General features: G+C 45.8%; 1 protein-coding gene across 3 annotated transcripts; it reads right to left on the minus strand.

The window, feature by feature from the left end:
• Positions 1 to 2,035: 2,035 nt before the first annotated feature.
• DNAAF8 (dynein axonemal assembly factor 8) lies at positions 2,036 to 17,759 on the minus strand. 3 transcript variants are annotated; one of them, XM_081966095.1, is made up of 9 exons: positions 17,541 to 17,759; positions 16,519 to 16,674; positions 14,871 to 14,984; positions 14,032 to 14,451; positions 10,396 to 10,498; positions 8,931 to 9,072; positions 6,875 to 7,018; positions 3,836 to 3,937; positions 2,036 to 2,448 (listed from the first exon to the last, which is right to left on the minus strand). In XM_081966095.1, the coding sequence occupies exons 2-9, from the start codon at positions 16,624 to 16,626 to the stop codon at positions 2,217 to 2,219; spliced, it is 1,365 nt and encodes a 454-aa protein (XP_081822221.1). In that variant the 5' UTR covers positions 16,627 to 16,674; positions 17,541 to 17,759; the 3' UTR covers positions 2,036 to 2,216. The 3 variants fall into 3 exon arrangements, with proteins under 3 accessions (XP_081822221.1, XP_081822223.1, XP_081822222.1); XM_081966097.1 differs by lacking the exon at positions 17,541 to 17,759 and adding an exon at positions 17,333 to 17,523; XM_081966096.1 differs by lacking the exon at positions 17,541 to 17,759 and adding an exon at positions 17,314 to 17,523.
• Between the last annotated feature and the right edge of the window lie 164 nt (positions 17,760 to 17,923).

The raw sequence follows: 17,923 nt of genomic DNA on the forward strand, positions 1-17,923 counted from the left end.
TCTTCTCCGTTTCAAAGCCCAAGAGCCAGCACTGTCTGAAGATGTCTCCCTGGTCATGTGGCTTCATGACTAAATGCCGAAGGCGCACGGAGCGCTGTTACCTTCCCACCAAAGGTGGTTCCTATTTTTCTACTTGCATTTTTTATGTGCTTTTGAGCTGCTAGGTTGGTAGAAGCTGGGACAAGTAACGGGAGCTCACTCCGTTATGTGGTGCTAGGGAGTCAAACCGCCAAACTGCCAATCTTACTGATTGACAAGCTCAGCATCTTAGCCACTGAGCCACCACGTCCCACAACCCAATAATCAGGTTATATCTGCCCAGAGTCTGGAGTTCGATCCTGATGGGGTTCTATTCCTTCCTTCCTTCCTTCCTTCCTACCTTCCTTCCCTCTGTTCCTCCCTCCTCCCCTCCCTTCTGCAGTGGTTAGAATGCAGCATTGTAGGCTGACTCTGCCCACATCCAGGAGTTTGATCCCGACCAGGCTCCAGGTTGACTCAGCCTTCCATCTTTCTGAGGTCGGTAAAAAGAGGACCCAGATTGTTGGGGACAAGAGGCTGATTCTGAAAAACCGCTTAGAGAGGGATGTAAAACATTGTAAAGTGGTATATAAGTCTAAGTGCTATTGTTGTTACTAACTTATCAAACCACAGGGATTGACTGTGGCAAGAAAGATCATAAGATGGGGCAAAATGCACATAACAAATGTCTCGCTTAACAACAGAAACGTTGGGCTCAACTGCGGTCGTAAGTCGAGGACTACTGGCATATTAGTCTATCATATTAGGCTTCCCAAGAGCATGAAGCAAACTCCTTGTCCCGACAAAAACCCCTTTAATTTGCTGTGAATTCTGCTCATTCACATCCAGCAAAGTCTTTCAAGGGAGGATTTACGGTTACAGACCTTCTCTGGCTTGGAGAGCTGCCAGGGCGATATCTGCAGAACTCGGCAAGGAGTCTCGGAGAGTCACGAACCAATTAAGTGAACTAATTGTCTCCTGCAAACTCCACTCCCCTTTTGCTCCTCTTTTATTTCCTCTGGGAGGGGCCATTCATCGTCCACCTGTGGCCTTACTCCCAAGTTGACCCCTGTTCTTTAGCTGTTCCCTTCGTCTGGCAACTCTGCGCATGCGCACACTGGGAACAGGCTCCAGCTGTTCTTCTGCCTCACTGATGTCTGACTCTGAAGGCAGCTGATAACTGCCGGACAGCCCTGACCCCCCTCTCTGCCTCCAACACGGAGCCCTCATCAGAGCCTTCCCCAGACTCCAGGACTGGCCCAGGTTCCTCCCCAACCTCCTCACTGTCCGAATCTGCTGCCAGTTCTGGCTGCTGGTGGGTCAGAACAACAGATGGAAACTAATCAAGGAGAGAAACACCCTAGAACTAAGGAGAAATTTCCTGACAGTGAGGGCAGTTAACCAGTGGAACTGGCTTGTCTTCAGAAATTGTGGGTGCTCCATCAGGCTTTTAAGAAGAGGCTGGACAACCACTTGTCTGAAATGGTGTAGTTTCCTTCTTGAGCTGGGAGCTGGACTAGAAGACCTCCAAGGTCCCTTCCAACTGCTATTCCATGACCCAAATTTTTTTTTCAAGATTTTTTTCTGGTTTTTCTTTGAAGACGTTTCACTTCTCATCCAAGAAGCTTCTTCAGCTCTGACTGGATGGTGGGGAATGGAAGGACATCAAGTGCAAGGCAGGGATTTTTCCAATCTGAGTTTTCTCAATGGTTTCCTTCAGGCAAGCGCTGGGCTGGTTTGTTCATTCAGCTTTGTTACATTTTACGAGCTGTTAAGTACTTTTGGCTGAATGCCCAGACATTTAGTTAAGATTTTCCCGGACTGCTGGAAAGAAAAAAAGTGGCAAAAAGTGTCATTTTATTATACTATTGTGTTTGCTTGCTTTTCTGGTGCTATGGGAATAAAAATGAATACCTGTTAGGCAGAATCCCCCCCCCCTATTTTCCTCCCCAAAAACTAAGGTGCGTCTTATACTCTGAAAAATACGGTATATGGCAAATAAATTGTATTTCAAGCTTTTTATTTTATTAATATTTCATGTTTCTAGATCGCCGGTCTCCCCCAAGGAATTTTTCATGCAATACCTTGACTCTTTGGCATCTTTCTTTGGAAAAGCATCCAGAGGCAGTTCTGAAAAGGTCTCTTCCTTGGTTTCTTTCTGGAATTCTCCAGAAGGTTTAGCTGCTCCCTTAGCGCAGTCACTGAGGAGGGGATCCCCCTCCGTCAGACTCCATTTTTTCTGTCGTCATGGAAGGTGGAGCTCTGTTTTTCAGACTCCGCCTTGTTGTTCTGACATTCAGCTGATTGGTTCTGTTGGGTTGCTGGAGATTTTGGCTTCTTTTGTTTGGTTCATTAGCCGGCGACTGAGACGTCTGTTTTCGAAACTTTCGGAGCTGTTGCAGGAGAGAACATTTCCCAGTGCAATTTTTGCTAGAAGAAGAAGAAGAAGAGAGAGAATGATTTGGTTCATATAGCCCACGGGTGTCAAACTCAAGGCCTGGGGGCCGGATCTGGCCCAAGGGGCTGCCCTGAAAATAGCAAAATGGCAACCAGGAAAAATGTAGCCACAGCTGCGGGGTATGTGTATGTGTCTGTAAAGTCAAAGGACGGGTAATCCTTGACATACAACCACAATTGAACCAAAGCTTCTGTTGCCAAGCAAGGCAGTTTTGTTAAGTGAGTTGTGCCCCGTTTTACAACTTTTTTGCCCTGGTTGTTAAGCGAATCACTGCCCTTATTAAGTACATAATGTGGCCATTGACTTTCCTTGTCAGAAGCCAGCTGGGAAGGTTACAGAACCATGGTGGCGCAGTGGTTAGAATGCAGCGTTGCAGGCTCATTCTGCCAACTGCCAAGAGTTCGATCCTGACCGCCTTCCGACCTTCTGAGGCAGTAAAATGAGGACCCAGATTGTGGGGGCAATATGATGGCTCTGTAAGCTGCTTAGAGAGGTCTGGAAAACACTGCGAAGCGGTATATAAGTCTTCAAATGGTTATCACATGACCTCAAGTCCGTGCAACGGTCATAAACACATACCTGTGGCCAAGCATCCCAATTTTGTTCATGTGGCGATGGGGATGCTGCAACGGATTGTAAGTATGAAAACCAGCCACTGGTAACTTTCTAGCGCCGTTGCGACTTCGAACAGTCACTAAACAAATGACTGTAAGTCGAGAACTATCTGTATCCGTTGGGTACAGAATCAACTACTGTGTTTTCCTGAAAATAAGACAGGGTCTTATGTTCTTTTGACCCCTGAAATAAGCGTTTGGCCTTATTTTCGGGGAGGTCTTATTATTTTTGAGGTGCAGCAGGCGGTGAGCATGGTCACCTCACGGCTGCTGCTGTGTTGCCATAGTTCCAGGGAGGGCTTATTTTCGGGGGAGGGATTATTTTAGCGCATGCGCTCAAAAGCCCGATTGGGCTTATTATCCGGGAATGTCCTATTTTCGGAGAAACAGGGTAGTTTCCCAAACAAATGCAGAATGGGATTTGTGACGTAGTGGTGGGTTGCAGGCGGTACGCCTCGATACGGGTGTACCGGAGCCTGCCCGGCGCATCGGATATTGTTCCGGTACGGTGCTCCGGAGAGCCCACCTGCCCGCCCAAGCTCCTTACCTGTCCTTTAAACCTTTGGCGCTCCCCCCAAACGCACATGCGCATACGGTGCCTGCGCGATGCTCCACCAAGCAGCTGCAGCGTTGTGGAGGCTTGTCGAGGAGTCGCAGGCATGTACTGGTTTGAACGGGATCCGGAACCCACCACTGCTGTGACGATAGCCTCATTTAGGTGTATGAAACAATGACCATCGCTCACCTATACCGTGATGGCAAAAACAACTCCTCCATCCTCCCTTCTTCTTCATTTTGGGTTGTCCCTTTTACATCTTCCTCGTCGTCAGAGGAGCTGTCGCTCAAGCTGAAAAAAATGAGGGGGAAACCTCACCGCTGTGTACCCCTACCGATGGCCACCCAGGAGAAGAACAGCTACGGACCTGGTAGGAGTAAGCTTTGAGAAAGCTATCTGTCAGGCCTGCAGCCATCTTTTCTTTTGGATCTTTGGCCTGCCACACTTTCCATTATTCTACTATGCAATTTCTATTGTGGGAAAATGAGAGGGGGGATTGTACAGAGTTAGATGCTATGTAGCCATAACAATATTCTTTCTAGAAAGCCAAGGTCATCCTTTGTCTCTGCACCTCTGCACCTGACCGGAACTGGATGGGTGGGACTGCCAGCATGGCAGTGGGAGATTGGACCATGTGATGGGACTTGTGGGTGTGGGGGCAAGATCTTGAACTTTCAATTGGGTGGGGAAAACCGGGAAGCTTTCAAATTCGAGTTTTCCCAGATGTGCCAACATGGCTCTCTTAATAAATTGAGACTTTGAGCAATACTTTGCCTTGGACTCTGATTTAATTTTGGATGCCATTTGGAACCCTGACATTCAGGGTTTGGCATTGAGGGAGTGTCTGCTCTCAAGTACAAAGTACAGAATCCATTTCTCAAGAGCTTTCATCAGAACGGAGCTCAGCAAAAAGCAGCTATTTTCAGAATTCAAAGGAGCTCCTTTTTAAGTCTTATCTCAAAGACTCTACCCTATCGTTCGGATTTATTTATTTTTGAGTGTTTCATCTGACAAGGAGCCTCGGCGAGATGGGCATAGTAGGCACGCCTGCTCTCACGTTGCGCTTTTAAGTTCCTCAAAAAGAAAAGAGGAAATTGTAGCCCATTATTGATCCATTTAAAAAAAATATATCAAAATTCACAGTTCGGACGGCACCTTTATTAGAATCAGCAAAACGGACTCAAAAATGTGCTAACGTTCAGGTTCTCCAGTACTTTGTATTAGAACGGATATTACAAAAAGGAGGGGTTGGGAAGAAAGGACATGATCTCCAAATTAGGCCAGATGTTACAGGCAATTCTTGTACTGCTCAGATTTAAACTGGTGCCTGAATACATGTTTCAGTAACAGGCACGATCAATTCTGGTTTTGCCCAACATTTAGGGATAAAAACAAAAGTTAGATTTGATACCCCGTTCCTTTCAATCACTGGGTGGTACTATATAATTTGGTCTCATTCTTTCTACTTGTACCTTGATTATGGGAGATTATGCAACCTAGCATGGACGCATTCTGTGTTATTGGAATACGAGACAATTTGGTCTGGTGGGGAAGGCAGCAGGCTAGAAACCAGGAGATTGGGAGTTCTAGTCCCGCCTTAGGTCTGAAAGCCAGCTGAGTGACTTTGGGCCAGTCACCAGGAGATTAGGAGTTCTAGTCCTGCCTTAGGTCTGAAAGCCAGCTGAGTGACTTTGGGCCAGTCACCAGGAGACTGGGAGTTCTAGTCCCGTCTTAGGTATAAAAGCCAGCTGAGTGATTTTTGGCCAGTCACCAGGAGATTGGGAGTTCTAGTCCCGCCTTAGGCATGAAAGCCAGCTGAGTGACTTTGGGCCAGTCACCAGGAGACTGGGAGTTCTAGTCCCGCCTTAGGCATGAAAGCCAGCTGGGTGACTTTGGGCTGATCACTCTCAGCCCCACCCGTCTCACAGGGTGGTTATTGTGGGCAAAATAGGAAGAGGATGCAAGGTTGGATATTTTTGCTGCCTTATTTGTAAAAAATATAAAGGTGGATACAAACAAATAAACAAAAGATGCACCTCATACTTTTAAATAATAAGTAATTGCGGTATCAATATAGTCTATAAATCTTCTGTCTTCTAATTTCAGGCTATGGTTTAGCCCTAGGATTTATGAAAAAAAAACCCAACATACACCTGGCAGGAGTTTAAATTAGATCATTTCAGAGATTTCCCCCCAAATCTTTGAATCAGTTATTTAAGGCTATGAACACAGCAGTGGCATTCCCACTTTTTAATGTTTCATGTTCATATCTTCGATATGGGTTTGTTCCCTGTGGCCCTCTGTTGCACCTGTTCTCCCTTCTAAATCTGAGCGGTATCTGCTACATCAAAGCCTACCGTATTTTTCAGAGTATAAGACGCACCTTAGTTTTTCGGGAGGAAAATAGGGGGAAAATTCTGCCTACCAAATATTCATCTGGCTAGTCCTTAGCCTGGTCAGCTTCAGCACATTAGTTCGCTCGCTGGTTTTGAGGTTGGGGATGATGGGGGCTGTGCTTCTAAAGCCCAGCTGATTGTCGGAGGGAGCAGCAATTAAAAAAAGCAGGCAAGATCCGTGTTTGGGCTGAAAAACAGCTTCAAAAGCACAGCTGATCCTCTGTGGGAGCTCCCGGGACTAAAGCAGGCAAAGCGGGGAAGGGGTAAGAGAAGGCAGCAGCTGTTCGGGGTAGCCATTTTGGAGAATGAAAACGCAGCACGCGGGGACGCAAAACACAAGCCACGGTCGGTGGCAATCTCTGCAGCCAGGAGACTGGGAGTTCGAGTCCCGTCTTAGGTATAAAAGCCAGCTGAGTGATTTTTGGCCAGTCACCAGGAGATTGGGAGTTCTAGTCCCGCCTAGATGCCGAAGGGGAGGGGCCCGCAAGTGGGCGGGGCTACATTTGGAGTATAAGACCCACCCAAATTTTCAGCCTCTTTTAGGAAGGAAAAAAAGTGTGTCTTATACTCTGAAAAATACAGTTGACTTCCTATATTTTTCTTTTTAATCAATTGAAAAGCAAAGGGATCAAAACTTAGGGTTTTATCCTGGCCAGCTTTGTTTTGAGGCAGAGGACCTGTCCTCCCCCTCCCCTCCCCACCCACCCACCCCCTCCCCGGCACCCACACTATGTCACTCGTGGCCAAATACTTTTCCTGCAGCTCGGATCTTAGAGGAAACAAACACATCTTCGGGTCCCAGAATTACAGGAAAACGACACACTGCTAATACCTTTCCGTTTCACCGGTCCAAGATTCAACCTTTTGAGATAGGGTGCCCCTTAAATCAATATATACAGTTGGAGGTTCTGGAACGGATAAAGCTGCTGGAATCCAACTCTGACCATTTTTTATGAGTGCCGGAAGAGAAAGGTCTCTGAAAGCAAAAAATAACAGTCCCTTTTGGCAGTATCTATTGTGCACTGCTTTTACAATCGTTATTTCAATGTTATTTCAATGACTGAGTGGCCCAGTGGTTAGAGTGCAGTACTGCAGGCTGCTTCTGCTGACTGCCGGCTGCCTGCAATTTGGTAGTTTGAATCTCACCAGGCTCAAGGTTGACTCAGCCTTCCATCCATCCGAGGTGGGTAAAAAGAGGACCCAGATTGTTGGGGACAAGAGGCTGACTCTGTAAACTGCTTAAAGAGGGCTGTGAAGCGGTATATGTCTAAGTGCTACTGCTATTGTTCTTCCTTTTTTCCTTCCTTCCTTCCTTCCTTCCTTCCTTCCTTCCTTCCTTCCTTCCTTCCTTCCTTCCCTCCCCGTGGTTAGAATGCAGTATTGCAGGCTAACTCTGCCAATTGCCAGCAGTTTGATCCTGACTGGCTCCAGGTTGACTCAGCCTTCCATCCTTCTGAAGTGGGTAAAACGAGGACCCAGATTGTTGGGGGCAAGAGGCTGACTCTGTAAACCGTTTAGAGGGCTGTAAAGCATTGTAAAGCGGTATATAAGTGCTATTGCTATTGGTGCTAATATCATTTAGCGCACAAGCCAAAATAGCCACTTTCTATACAATTTGTTCAGAATTGACTCAGCATAAGCTAGGTTGAAACCTGGATTGAGGTCCTCATTTCCAAATCTTTGGAGTGATGCTGCCAAACCATCACTTAAGGTATTGCTCATAACCTGGAAAAAAAACATATGCTCGCTTCTCACAGTATAGGTAGTCAACCGGTCAATCCTAGAGGAGATCAACCCTGACTGCTCTTTAGAAGGCCAGATCCTGAAGAGGAAACTCAAATACTTTGGCCACCTAAGGAGAAGGAAGGACTCCCTGGAGAAGAGTCTCATGTTGGGAGAGTTTGAGGGCAAAAGAAGAAGGGGACGACAGAGAATGAGGTGGCTGGATGGAGTCACCAAAGCAGTCGGCGTGAGCTTAAATGGACTCCAGAGGATGGTAGAGGACAGGAAGGCCTGGAGGAACGTCGTCCATGGGGTCTCAATGGGTCGGACACGATTTTGCAACTAACAACAACAACAAAATGAATAGACTCCTTGAGCTGGAAGGGACCTCAGAGGTCTTCTAGTCCAACCCCGCTGCTCAAGGCAGGAGACCTTATTCCAGACTGGACAAATGGCTGCCCACTCTTTTTTTGAAGGCCTCCAGAGATGGAACATCCACAACTGTACAGTCTTTGGCAGGTTTGATCCAGTTCTTATCAGACTCGGAATTCCTCACGGAGACTTCCTCACTTTGTTACTTCAAAGAAGAACCATTAGACCAGTGTTTCTCAACCTTGGCGACTTTAAGTCCCGTGGACTTCAACTCCCAGAATTCCCGTGGGCTGGGGGGATTCTGGGAGTTGAAGTCCACAGGACTTAAAGTCGACAAGGTTGAGAAACACTGCGTTAGGCCAACGGTGTCAAACGCAGTTTCAATGAGGGCCGCGTCAGGGTTGTGTTTGACTTGGGAGGGGTGTTAGGGTTAGGGGGCAGGGTGTGTGTGTGTGAGACCAACTCAATGTCACACGTGTTGGGGACGCCTGTGGTGGCTCGAGCATTCTGCCAGCAAAAACAGGCTCCTGAGCTCCGTTTTTGGCTGTGATGTCCTCCTGCAACACTTCGGCAGCAGACCTCCCGAGCTCTGTTTTCATGGGCACCATGGGGCAGTCCTTCGCTGTTTCCAGGGCGGTCCTACAGGCGAGATTTAAGCACCCCACAAGCTGGATGAGGCCCACAGGCCTTGAGTCTGACACTCCTGCATTAGTCAAAGCAATTCTCTGTTCCTGAAAACATTCCTCAGAGAGACTCCCCTCTCCTGCTCCATCAAGGCAACAGAAGTGACCTACCTCGCATCTCCCTGGCACTTGTCAAGGCAGGGGGATTTGGGAGGGCGCTTCTGCCAGGGGGAGAGAAACGCCTTCGACTGCTTGCGAGACAATTCTTCCAGCTTTGCCATCAGCTTTGATTGGGTCACAGCCTTGAAATGTTCTGGAGGTGGGAAAGAAGAACTACTTCATCTTGGCTGGGAAAAGAAAGGCCAATATCTTTCGTCTAGCCCATCAGGAAAGCAGTATGGATTATTCACTCATTTACGGAGCATTTTGATATCCTCATTTACAGGAAGGCATTACGACAACCCCATCTCATTCAAATGAAAAAAGAAAGTTACTTTGGAAGAGTCAGACTTCCTACGATAGTTGAGAACCGGGGAGAAAAACTATGCAAGTGTTCATAACGTTCAGCCATTTTGTTTTGCTCGTAGAGCAGGGGTGTCCAAACTTGGCAACTTTAAGACTTGTGGACTTCAACTGGGAGTTGAAGTCCACAAGTCTTAAAGTTGCCAAGTTTGGACACCCCTGCTGTAGAGCCATAGGTAAAATTATATTGCAGAAGTTAGGTTTCCAAAATCTTTATACATTTGCAAAATACATAACACCGGGAATTGCTTCCGCTAAACAGTTGTACTAACAACGGCTTCAGTTCCCATAATCCCTCTCCAGTAAAGTCAGTGTTGTAGCCCACCAGCAGCCAGCACAGCTGGCATCTGATTCGGACAGTGAGGAGGTTGGGGAGGAAGATGGGCCAGTCCTGGAGTCTGGGGAAGGCTCTGATGAGGGCTCTGTGTCAGAGGCAGAGATGGGGCCAGAGCCATATGCCAGTTATCAGCTGCCTTCGGAGTCAGACATCAGTCAGACAGACGAACAGCTGGAGCCTGTTCCCAGTGTGCGCATGCGCAGAGTTGCCAGACGAAGGGAACAGCTAAAGAACAGGGGGCGACTTGGGAGTTAAGGCCACAGGTGGATGATGAATGCCCCCTCCCAGAGGGAATAAAAGAGGAGCGAAAGGGGAGTGGAGTTTGCAGGAGACAATTAGTTCGCTTAATTAATTCGTGACTCTCTGAGACTCCTTGCCCAGTTTTGCAGATCTCAGCCTGGCAGCTCTCCAAGCCAGATAAGGTCGGTGACTGTAAATCCTCCCTTGAAAGACTTTGCCGGCTGTGAATGAGCAGAATTCACAGTCAATTAATAAAAGGGTTTTTTGTCGGGACAAGGAGTTTGCTTCATGCTCTTGGGAAGCCTCGGTCAGAACAGTCAAGTTAGCTAAGATTATGGGAGCTGAAGTTGAATTTCATCTTCAGGGCATCAGATTGGGGAAGATCAAATGATCAGGAAGAATCGGGGTACATTACAGGAGGAATAACTATTCAAGCATTACTGGGACATCTGAACATTATGCCCCTATGGATATTCAGTTGCATTTCCACCACTTGTTGCAGATTGAGTTGTGTTCTGATGTTTTTTGGGAACTCACCACGGCTCAAAGAAGGAGATTCAGCTTCCCCTGGCCAGCTTGTAGCCTTGTTTTGCTTCTCCAGCTTCTGGAGAAGTTTGTCCAGATCCCATTTCTCAATATCCTGGAAGGAGAACCGTTTGTGAATGAATAAAAATGATGGATTCAATCATCCAAAAGTTTCTTTGGAGTATAAATTTGTAATGTTTTGTGACTTTAAACCAAATGTGTCTTTCCCCCAGAAAATGCCCCTATGTTATCCAAACTACCTTTCGGAAGACAAATGCAAAGTACTCTGTTTCCCCGAAAATATGACCTCCCTGGATAATAAGCCCAATCAGGCTTTTGAGCGAATGAGCTAAAAATAAGCCCCCCTCTGAAAATATTGCAACACAGCAGCAGCCATGAGGAGACCACGCTCGCCGCCTCCTGCACCTCAAAAATAATAAGACCTCCCTGAAAATAAGGCCAAGCGCTTATTTCGGGGGGGGGGGGGGGGTGTCAAAAGAAAATAAGACCCTGTCCTATTTTTGGGGAAAGATAGTACTGCAAAGCCCTGATCACGGCCACTTAAAACTTAACTTTGCAAAATTGTACTGTACACTTGTGGCAAAGAGCTCCTGCGATGGAAGGAAGTATACTGTTTCAACCCGAGACACATAATCAATGATAAAAAAGATTTAACTGCGCGATCTGTAAGTCATTTCTATCTGTAAACCATTATAACTCTTTTTCGTTTTTATTGAGCTTTATAACAGCATCCCTCTGGGCCACTGCAAGTTGTCCTCGTATCTTCATCCATCCCGTTTTATTTTCTGCAATTGTGATGTTAAGAATTTAGCTGTTTTTGCCATCCATATGACACTTTTTATACCAGCAACATGTTCTGGTATATGGCCCACTTTGACTGCAGTATAAAACGCGTATGGATTCCATCCAAGCTATCAGGCTATTCAAGGCGGCACCGTGTGTATTTCCAAACATTTGCTCCCAAACCATATATTGAGAAAGACAATATAATGGGCCAAGTTTCAAAACGCCAACACTTAGAAATGCGTGTTGATGTTTCTTTCATATCAGAGCCCCGAGCTTTGCATTATCAACTGACAGCTTCAGGACCACAATAGCAATTGTGCATCATTCTGAAGACATAAACTGCCAATTACCACTGAATAGCAACCCAGTGGCAACAAATATGTAAATTTAAGCCTTTCATTCCGATTCAGACACTGTTGGTGATCAAAGCTAATGTTGTTTCCATTGTAAACTCCCATCTATTTGTTGCCTCTTAAAAGCAGAAACAAAAAAAGGGTCATTCTTGGCGGCTAAACCTCCCAAAAATGGAAGGCCGCCCTATCCCCACCCCTGCCCCTAAATGAGCTCTGTTCTAAAACAGCAAAAGTTTGCTTTGGCCCTTAATCAGATGCTCCGGCTTAATCTGTCACATCAGGCTGGAGCTAATGGTGACTTGGCAAGGACCCCAGAGATTGTGGGGTAGGGAGGAGGTAAAGATGGCAAATCCATAGCAATTACATTTAAAGCATCTTTCCAAAGAAGCATGACAAATTATGCCTAAATCCACTTTGGCTACAGGGTGGTGCTAGTAAAAGTAAAGGTTCCCCTCGCACATATGTGCTACTTGTTCCCGACTCTAGGGGGCGGTGCTCATCTCTGTTTCAAAGCCGAAGAGCCAGCGCTGTCCGAAGACGTCTCCGTGGTCATGTGGCCGGCAGGATTCAACGCTGAAGGCACACGGAACGCTGTTCCCTTCCCACCAAAGGTGGTTCCTATTTTTCTACTTGCACTTTTACATGATTTCAAACTGCTAGGTTGGCAGAAGCTGGGACAAGTCATGGAACCTAACTCTGTTACGTGGCACTAGGGATTCGAACCGCCCAACTGCCCACCTTTCTGATCGACCAGTTCAGCGTCTTAGCCACTGAGCCATCGTGTCCCTATACAAGGTGCTACAACCCTTCAATAAATGTATTAGGTGTAAGAAATGTTCAGGAAATGGGGTAAGCTCTGAAACAGGACTGTTTATAGTTCAAAAGTAGAACATAGCTTTGCCAAACTTAGGTCAAAGGAAAGTTCCAGCTTTGGGTGGTCTTTGGAGCTTTTGATAACCTGGCTTGGTCACTCACAATTCTTCTCGTGCATAAAGAAATATTACATTGCTCTGCTAGTACACAGGTACATTCATGCCTTGTAATTAATCAGCACCTCGGCCATTGTGCCATCACCCTCCCAACTTCAACTGCCAAAGGCTTACAAAACTAAACCAGCAATGGGCATGTCAGGTTTCCGAAAGATGCCCAAATTAATTCGTGAGCCTCGAGCCAAGTTTCAAAAGAAAGCCAGTCATTTCTTAGGAACACCATTTCGGCAATACCCCATTGCAGTCAGATCTGACGTCACTTAAATTATGGCTGAAGTTTGCCCCCATTTCTCCCCTCCCCTCGGTCTGTGTCATAAATCACATTCACCAATGAGGTGCACGCCTCACAAGCCTGCTGTAGTTATCTGAAATCCGGCTCTAGCCGAAGGTGTGCGTGGAATGTGCTCCCCCCTCCGTTTCCTTACCATGGCAACTTGATAACAGACATGCAAATGCTTTATAAGTTGACAGGGCAACTATGGTCCCTTATGACTTTGTGGACTTCAACTAGGACTGAGCATGGCTGGTTCAGGAATTCTGGGAGTTGAAGTCCACAGATCATAAAGGAGCCATAGTTGCCCATCCCTAGACTAGACCATCTAGCCTGGTCTTGTTGTTCCTGGTTAGTGAGCCGTGGTGGTGCAGTGGTTAGAATGCAGTATTGCAGGCTAACTCACTGCCCACTCCAGCAGTTCGATCCTGACTGGCTGAAGGTTGACTCAGCCTTCCATCCTTCTGAGGTGGGTAAAATGAGGACCTAGAATGGTTGGGGGCAAATAGGCTGATTCTGTAAACTGCTTAGAGAGGCTGTAAAGCACTACGAAGCGGTATATAAATCTAAGTGCTATTGCTAGTGCCATTCCTTAGTATTTCTACAAAGAACTTTTCTAGTCCTCCCTAAATATGCTGGGAACGTAACTAACACATTAACTAGCACATAACTGCAGAAGTGGTGCCACAGTCATAACTTTGAGGATGAGTCACTTTTTTCAGCACCATGATACCAAACAAGCAACAAAGATGATTAGGGGACTGGAGGCTAAAATATATAAAAAACGGCTGCTGGAACTGAATATATCTAGTTTAATGAAAAGAAGGACTAGGGGAGACATGATAGCAGTCTTCCAGTATCTCAGGGGCTGCCCCAAAGAAGAGGGAGTCAAGCTATTCTCCAAAGCACCTGAAGGCAGGAAAAGAAGCAATGGATGGAAACTAATCAAGGAGAGAAGCAACTTAGAACTGAGGAGAAATTTCCTGACAGTGAGAACAATTCATCAGTGGAACGACTTGCTTCCAGAAGCTGTGAATGCTCCAACACTGGAAGTTTTTAAGAAGAGAGTGGACAACCGTTTGTCTGAAGTGGTGTGGCCTAGGCAGGGGGTTGGACTAGAAGACCCCCAAGGTCCCTTCCAACTCTGTTATTCTATTCTAAACTATTGTTGAACAAATGGTCATAAATCAAGGACCACCTGTACACAGCCAGGTATTCCGAACCATACCTTGAAGCGAAACAGTGTCAGTTCCTGAGGATGTTCAGCTGCCTCCTCCTTTTTGACCTCTGCCGTTCTTCCTTTGTCGTTTTTATTTTGGGATTCTGGAGAGCCTGAACCAGAAAGAGGTCTCAACAGTGCTTTGGAAAGGATCTTGGTTTCTATGAGTTTCCTCCGCTCTTCCTCACTACCACCCCACACTTTTCCGGTGATGGCTCTGGAAATAGCCTCATCCAACTGTTGCTCGTTGATCGAGAATTCCAAAGAACTAATGGCCTCTTGGCTTGGCTCGTCTTCATTTTGAGATCGGAGGTCAAGCAAGAGGCCCCCCCCAGGTTCGGACGGAGGGATCCCCTCATTCTGAAAAACCGAACTTCTCGGATCTTCGTTCCAGGTCTCCTGGGGATGTCTCATAAAGGAGAACGTTTCCTGAAAGTTCAGAAGAAACATCAGTTACCTTGCCATAAACAGTATGGGTACTCCTCGATTTATGGGATTAAGTTGGAATTAAGATTAAGAATTTCCTTTGCTGAGCAAGGCAATTAAGCGAATCATGCCCAATTGCACAACGAATTGTGCAGTTGTTAAGCCAATCCGGCTTCCCATTGTGCCTCGGTGTTCTGTGCTTATCTAGAAAATGGTCAAACATGGTAAGCCGAGCAAGTTTTGCAACTGCAGCCAAGGAATTTTGTACAAAACTTCAGTCAGGGGAGCTCTTCAAGTAAACTTTAAAAAAAAGCTCTATTATTTAAGGCGTTAACAACTTCCTAATTTGGCCCAACTAAGCCTTATTCATTCTAGGTTTAAATGCAACCAGGCAGAATCATTAGATAATTAGAAACAATGACCTGCAAGTATGATTCTTCCAGTGGCAGATCTTCTAATTCTTCCGTCAGGTCAGGAATCAAGTTGGACTGGTCTCGTTGGAAGAGAAAAAGCTCCCCGTCTTCATCGCTATCACCCTGTCACGTAAGAAGTAAAAACTGGATGAAATGTGTTAAAAGGCAACAACAGAAAATGACATTGTGACAGCTGCCTATTGTTTCTTTCGGGGATATCATAATTCTCAGCATAACGTAACATAAACTCATTTACTTGGAAGAAGTAATACAATACAATACAATACAATACAATACAATAGTAGAGTTGGAAGGGACCTTGGAGGTCTTCTAGTCCAACCCCCTGCCTAGGCAGGAAACCCTATACCGTTTCAGACAGATGCCTATCCAACATCTTCTTAAAGACTTCCAGTGTAAACAACATAAACATAAAACCATAGAGTTGGATGGGAACTTGGAGGTCTTCTAGTCCAACAGTCTACTCAGCAGGAGACCATACAGCACAGTGTCCAACCTTGGCAACTTTTAAGAGCTGTGGATTTCAACTCCCAGAATTCCCCAGCCAGCCATGGGAAATTGTGGGCTTCGAAGTCCACAAGTCTTAAAAGTTGCTATTGTAGGAGATTGTTGTCCTATAGCATTCCAGACAAATGGCTATCTAGTCTCTTCTTGAAAACTTCCAAGGATGGACCACCCACAATTTCTGGAGTTAAACCAGAATCTTAGCATCTATAGTATTTCACTAGAAAAGTGTCAGGTTTCCAAAAAACACCCCCAATGAAATAAAACTGCGAGGCTGATGTTTCCCCAAAGTTCCACTTTATTAGAAGTGTCGTGTTGGCGCATCTGGGAAAACCCGAATCTGAAAACTTCCAGGTTTTCCCACCCAGTTGAAAGTTCAAGAGCCTGCCCCAACCCCCACAAGTCCATCACATGGTCCAATCTTTTACTGCCACAAAGACAGATTCCTCCCATCCATATCCGGCCAGGTGCAGGAACAAAAGCGACCTTGACTTTCTGAGAAAGAATGTTATTATGGCTACACATCACCCAACTCGGTATAAATCCCCCTTTCCCATTTTCCCACAGTAGAAAGTGTGTGGCAGGCCTGAAATCCAAAAAAGAAAATATGGCTTGCAGGTCTGACAAAAGGACCTTTAAAAATAAAATAGGACTGTACAAATCCCATCAAACAATAGTATAATTTAACACTAGATTTTTAAAAATCTGTTGAGGAATGTATGCTCCTCGGACAAAACATTATACTTAACTTTTACAATACATGGTCTCAACTTGAGTTTCTATAACTATTATAGCCTGCATTGCAGAGAAAGACTGCTGCTTTATCAATGAATGAATGAATGAATGAGCTGGAAGGGACCTTGAAGGTCTTCTAGTCGATCTCCCCGCTCAAGCAGGAGAACCTATACTATTTCAGGTAAGTGACTGTCCACTCTCTTCTTAGAAACATCTAATCCCCTTCACTTTTGTCTTGGAACGGGAAACACCATCCTTCGCTAATCATTCTGCAAAACTTCACCTCTTGGGTGAATAAATTCCTCCGACTTGATCAGAGTCACTTAAGTGAGATGAAAGGTGTAGAAATTTGATAAATGCATAAATAAAAACAAGTGAAATCAAACAGAAGTGAGATTACCAGGGATACATCAGAGTCCATCGAAGGAATCTGATCTCTTACTGCAGATAGGAGGGATCCCCAACGGAAAGGATTGCCCGTTTCCTGGTTTCCGTCCCCCGATGCCATCTGAAGGGGACCTGGGCTACTTGTTGAGAAAGGATTCAGTGCATGGCACTATAAGGCACAAAGCAAAAATTGCAAAAAAATAAAATAAAAAAACCAACATCCATCCAAATGGAGAATTGCTATTTTTGATACAGGAGACTCAATAAGGTTGGTTCTCTTGGGGTCTCCCTGGGGGGCTTTGGCCTTGACCCTTGACTCTCAAAGACCACAAGAGGACCAGACGGGCAATCTGTTTCAGTTCCACGAATTAAGTATTTTCTTCAATTACATCATTAAAATATTTCTTTCAGTTACGTGAATTAAATATTTCTTTCAGTTCCATCAATTAAATATTTTTCAGTTATGCGAATTAAATATTTCTTTCAATTCCATCAATTAAATATTTTTCAGTTACGCAAATTAAATATTCTTTCAATTCTATCGTTTAAATATTTCTTTCAGTTACGCGAATTAAATATTTCTTTCAATTCCATCATTTAAATATTTCTTTCAATTCCATCATTTAAATATTTCTTTCAGTTACGTGAATTAAACATTTCTTTCAATTCCATCATTTAAATATTTCTTTCAATTACATCATTTAAAAGGGGAAGAAAACACCTTGGAGGCAATGGACCAAGAATGAGATACAGGGAGGGAGGAAAGGGAGGTTGGTCACTATGGCAACTGTCTATCAATTAGCCCCGCCTCCTAGCAATAGGGCCACCTTTCGGCGCGTCCGTAGCAACCGGAGGCGGAAGTCTTTGTCCGGTTGAATACCGCCTCGCTGTTAGGCCACCGGCGTAGCTCAGCCGCCCTCACGACCCCTTCCTCGCCACAAGGGAGGAACCGCACAACGTCCGCGAGCCGCAACGGCCGTTAACTCCGAACTGCATTTCAAACGGCGTGCGTTTCCCGGCTTTGGCTCCACCTACCGGGAGGTCCTGGCAGGACAGCAACCTTCGTTTCGGGTGGCCTCCCTTCTCTGCTTGGAAATGACCAGCCAATAAAAAATTAAATGCTTTTGACAGGGGTCTATCCAGGCGAGGAACGACACCCCGCTGTTCTTTCTTTCTCCTCCTCCTCTTTTCTTTAAACGGTCGTTCCTCCTGTCATCTTCGCGGACCTGGCGAGACTCAAGACAAGAGGTTCTTTTCTCTGCCACCGCTCTGCTTTTGCAGGGCGTTCATTGGCTGACCGTCTCGGGAGGCTGGGAGATAGCGCGAGACCATCTTCTCATTGGTTGGTTGGGCCCCGGCGATGGTTGACGGACGTAACGGAGGAACGAGTAGCCAGAAGGAGGAGGCGGGAGAAGAGT

The sequence above is a fragment of the Natrix helvetica genome, assembly GCF_964273705.1.
Source record: "Natrix helvetica genome assembly, chromosome: 13".
In the NCBI taxonomy this organism is placed as follows: Eukaryota; Metazoa; Chordata; class Lepidosauria; order Squamata; family Natricidae; genus Natrix; species Natrix helvetica.

What these genes read in the sequence shown, in the direction of transcription:
- DNAAF8 (XM_081966095.1), bottom strand. Translation starts at nt 16,626, where the DNA reads ATGGCATCGGGGGACGGAAACCAGGAAACGGGCAATCCTTTCCGTTGG. An exon ending in TGGACTCTGATGTATCCCTG is followed by an intron (nt 14,985 to 16,518) that starts GTAATCTCACTT and finishes CTTACGTGACAG; the next exon opens with GGTGATAGCGATGAAGACGG. An exon ending in TGGAAGAATCATACTTGCAG is followed by an intron (nt 14,452 to 14,870) that starts GTCATTGTTTCT and finishes CTGAACTTTCAG; the next exon opens with GAAACGTTCTCCTTTATGAG.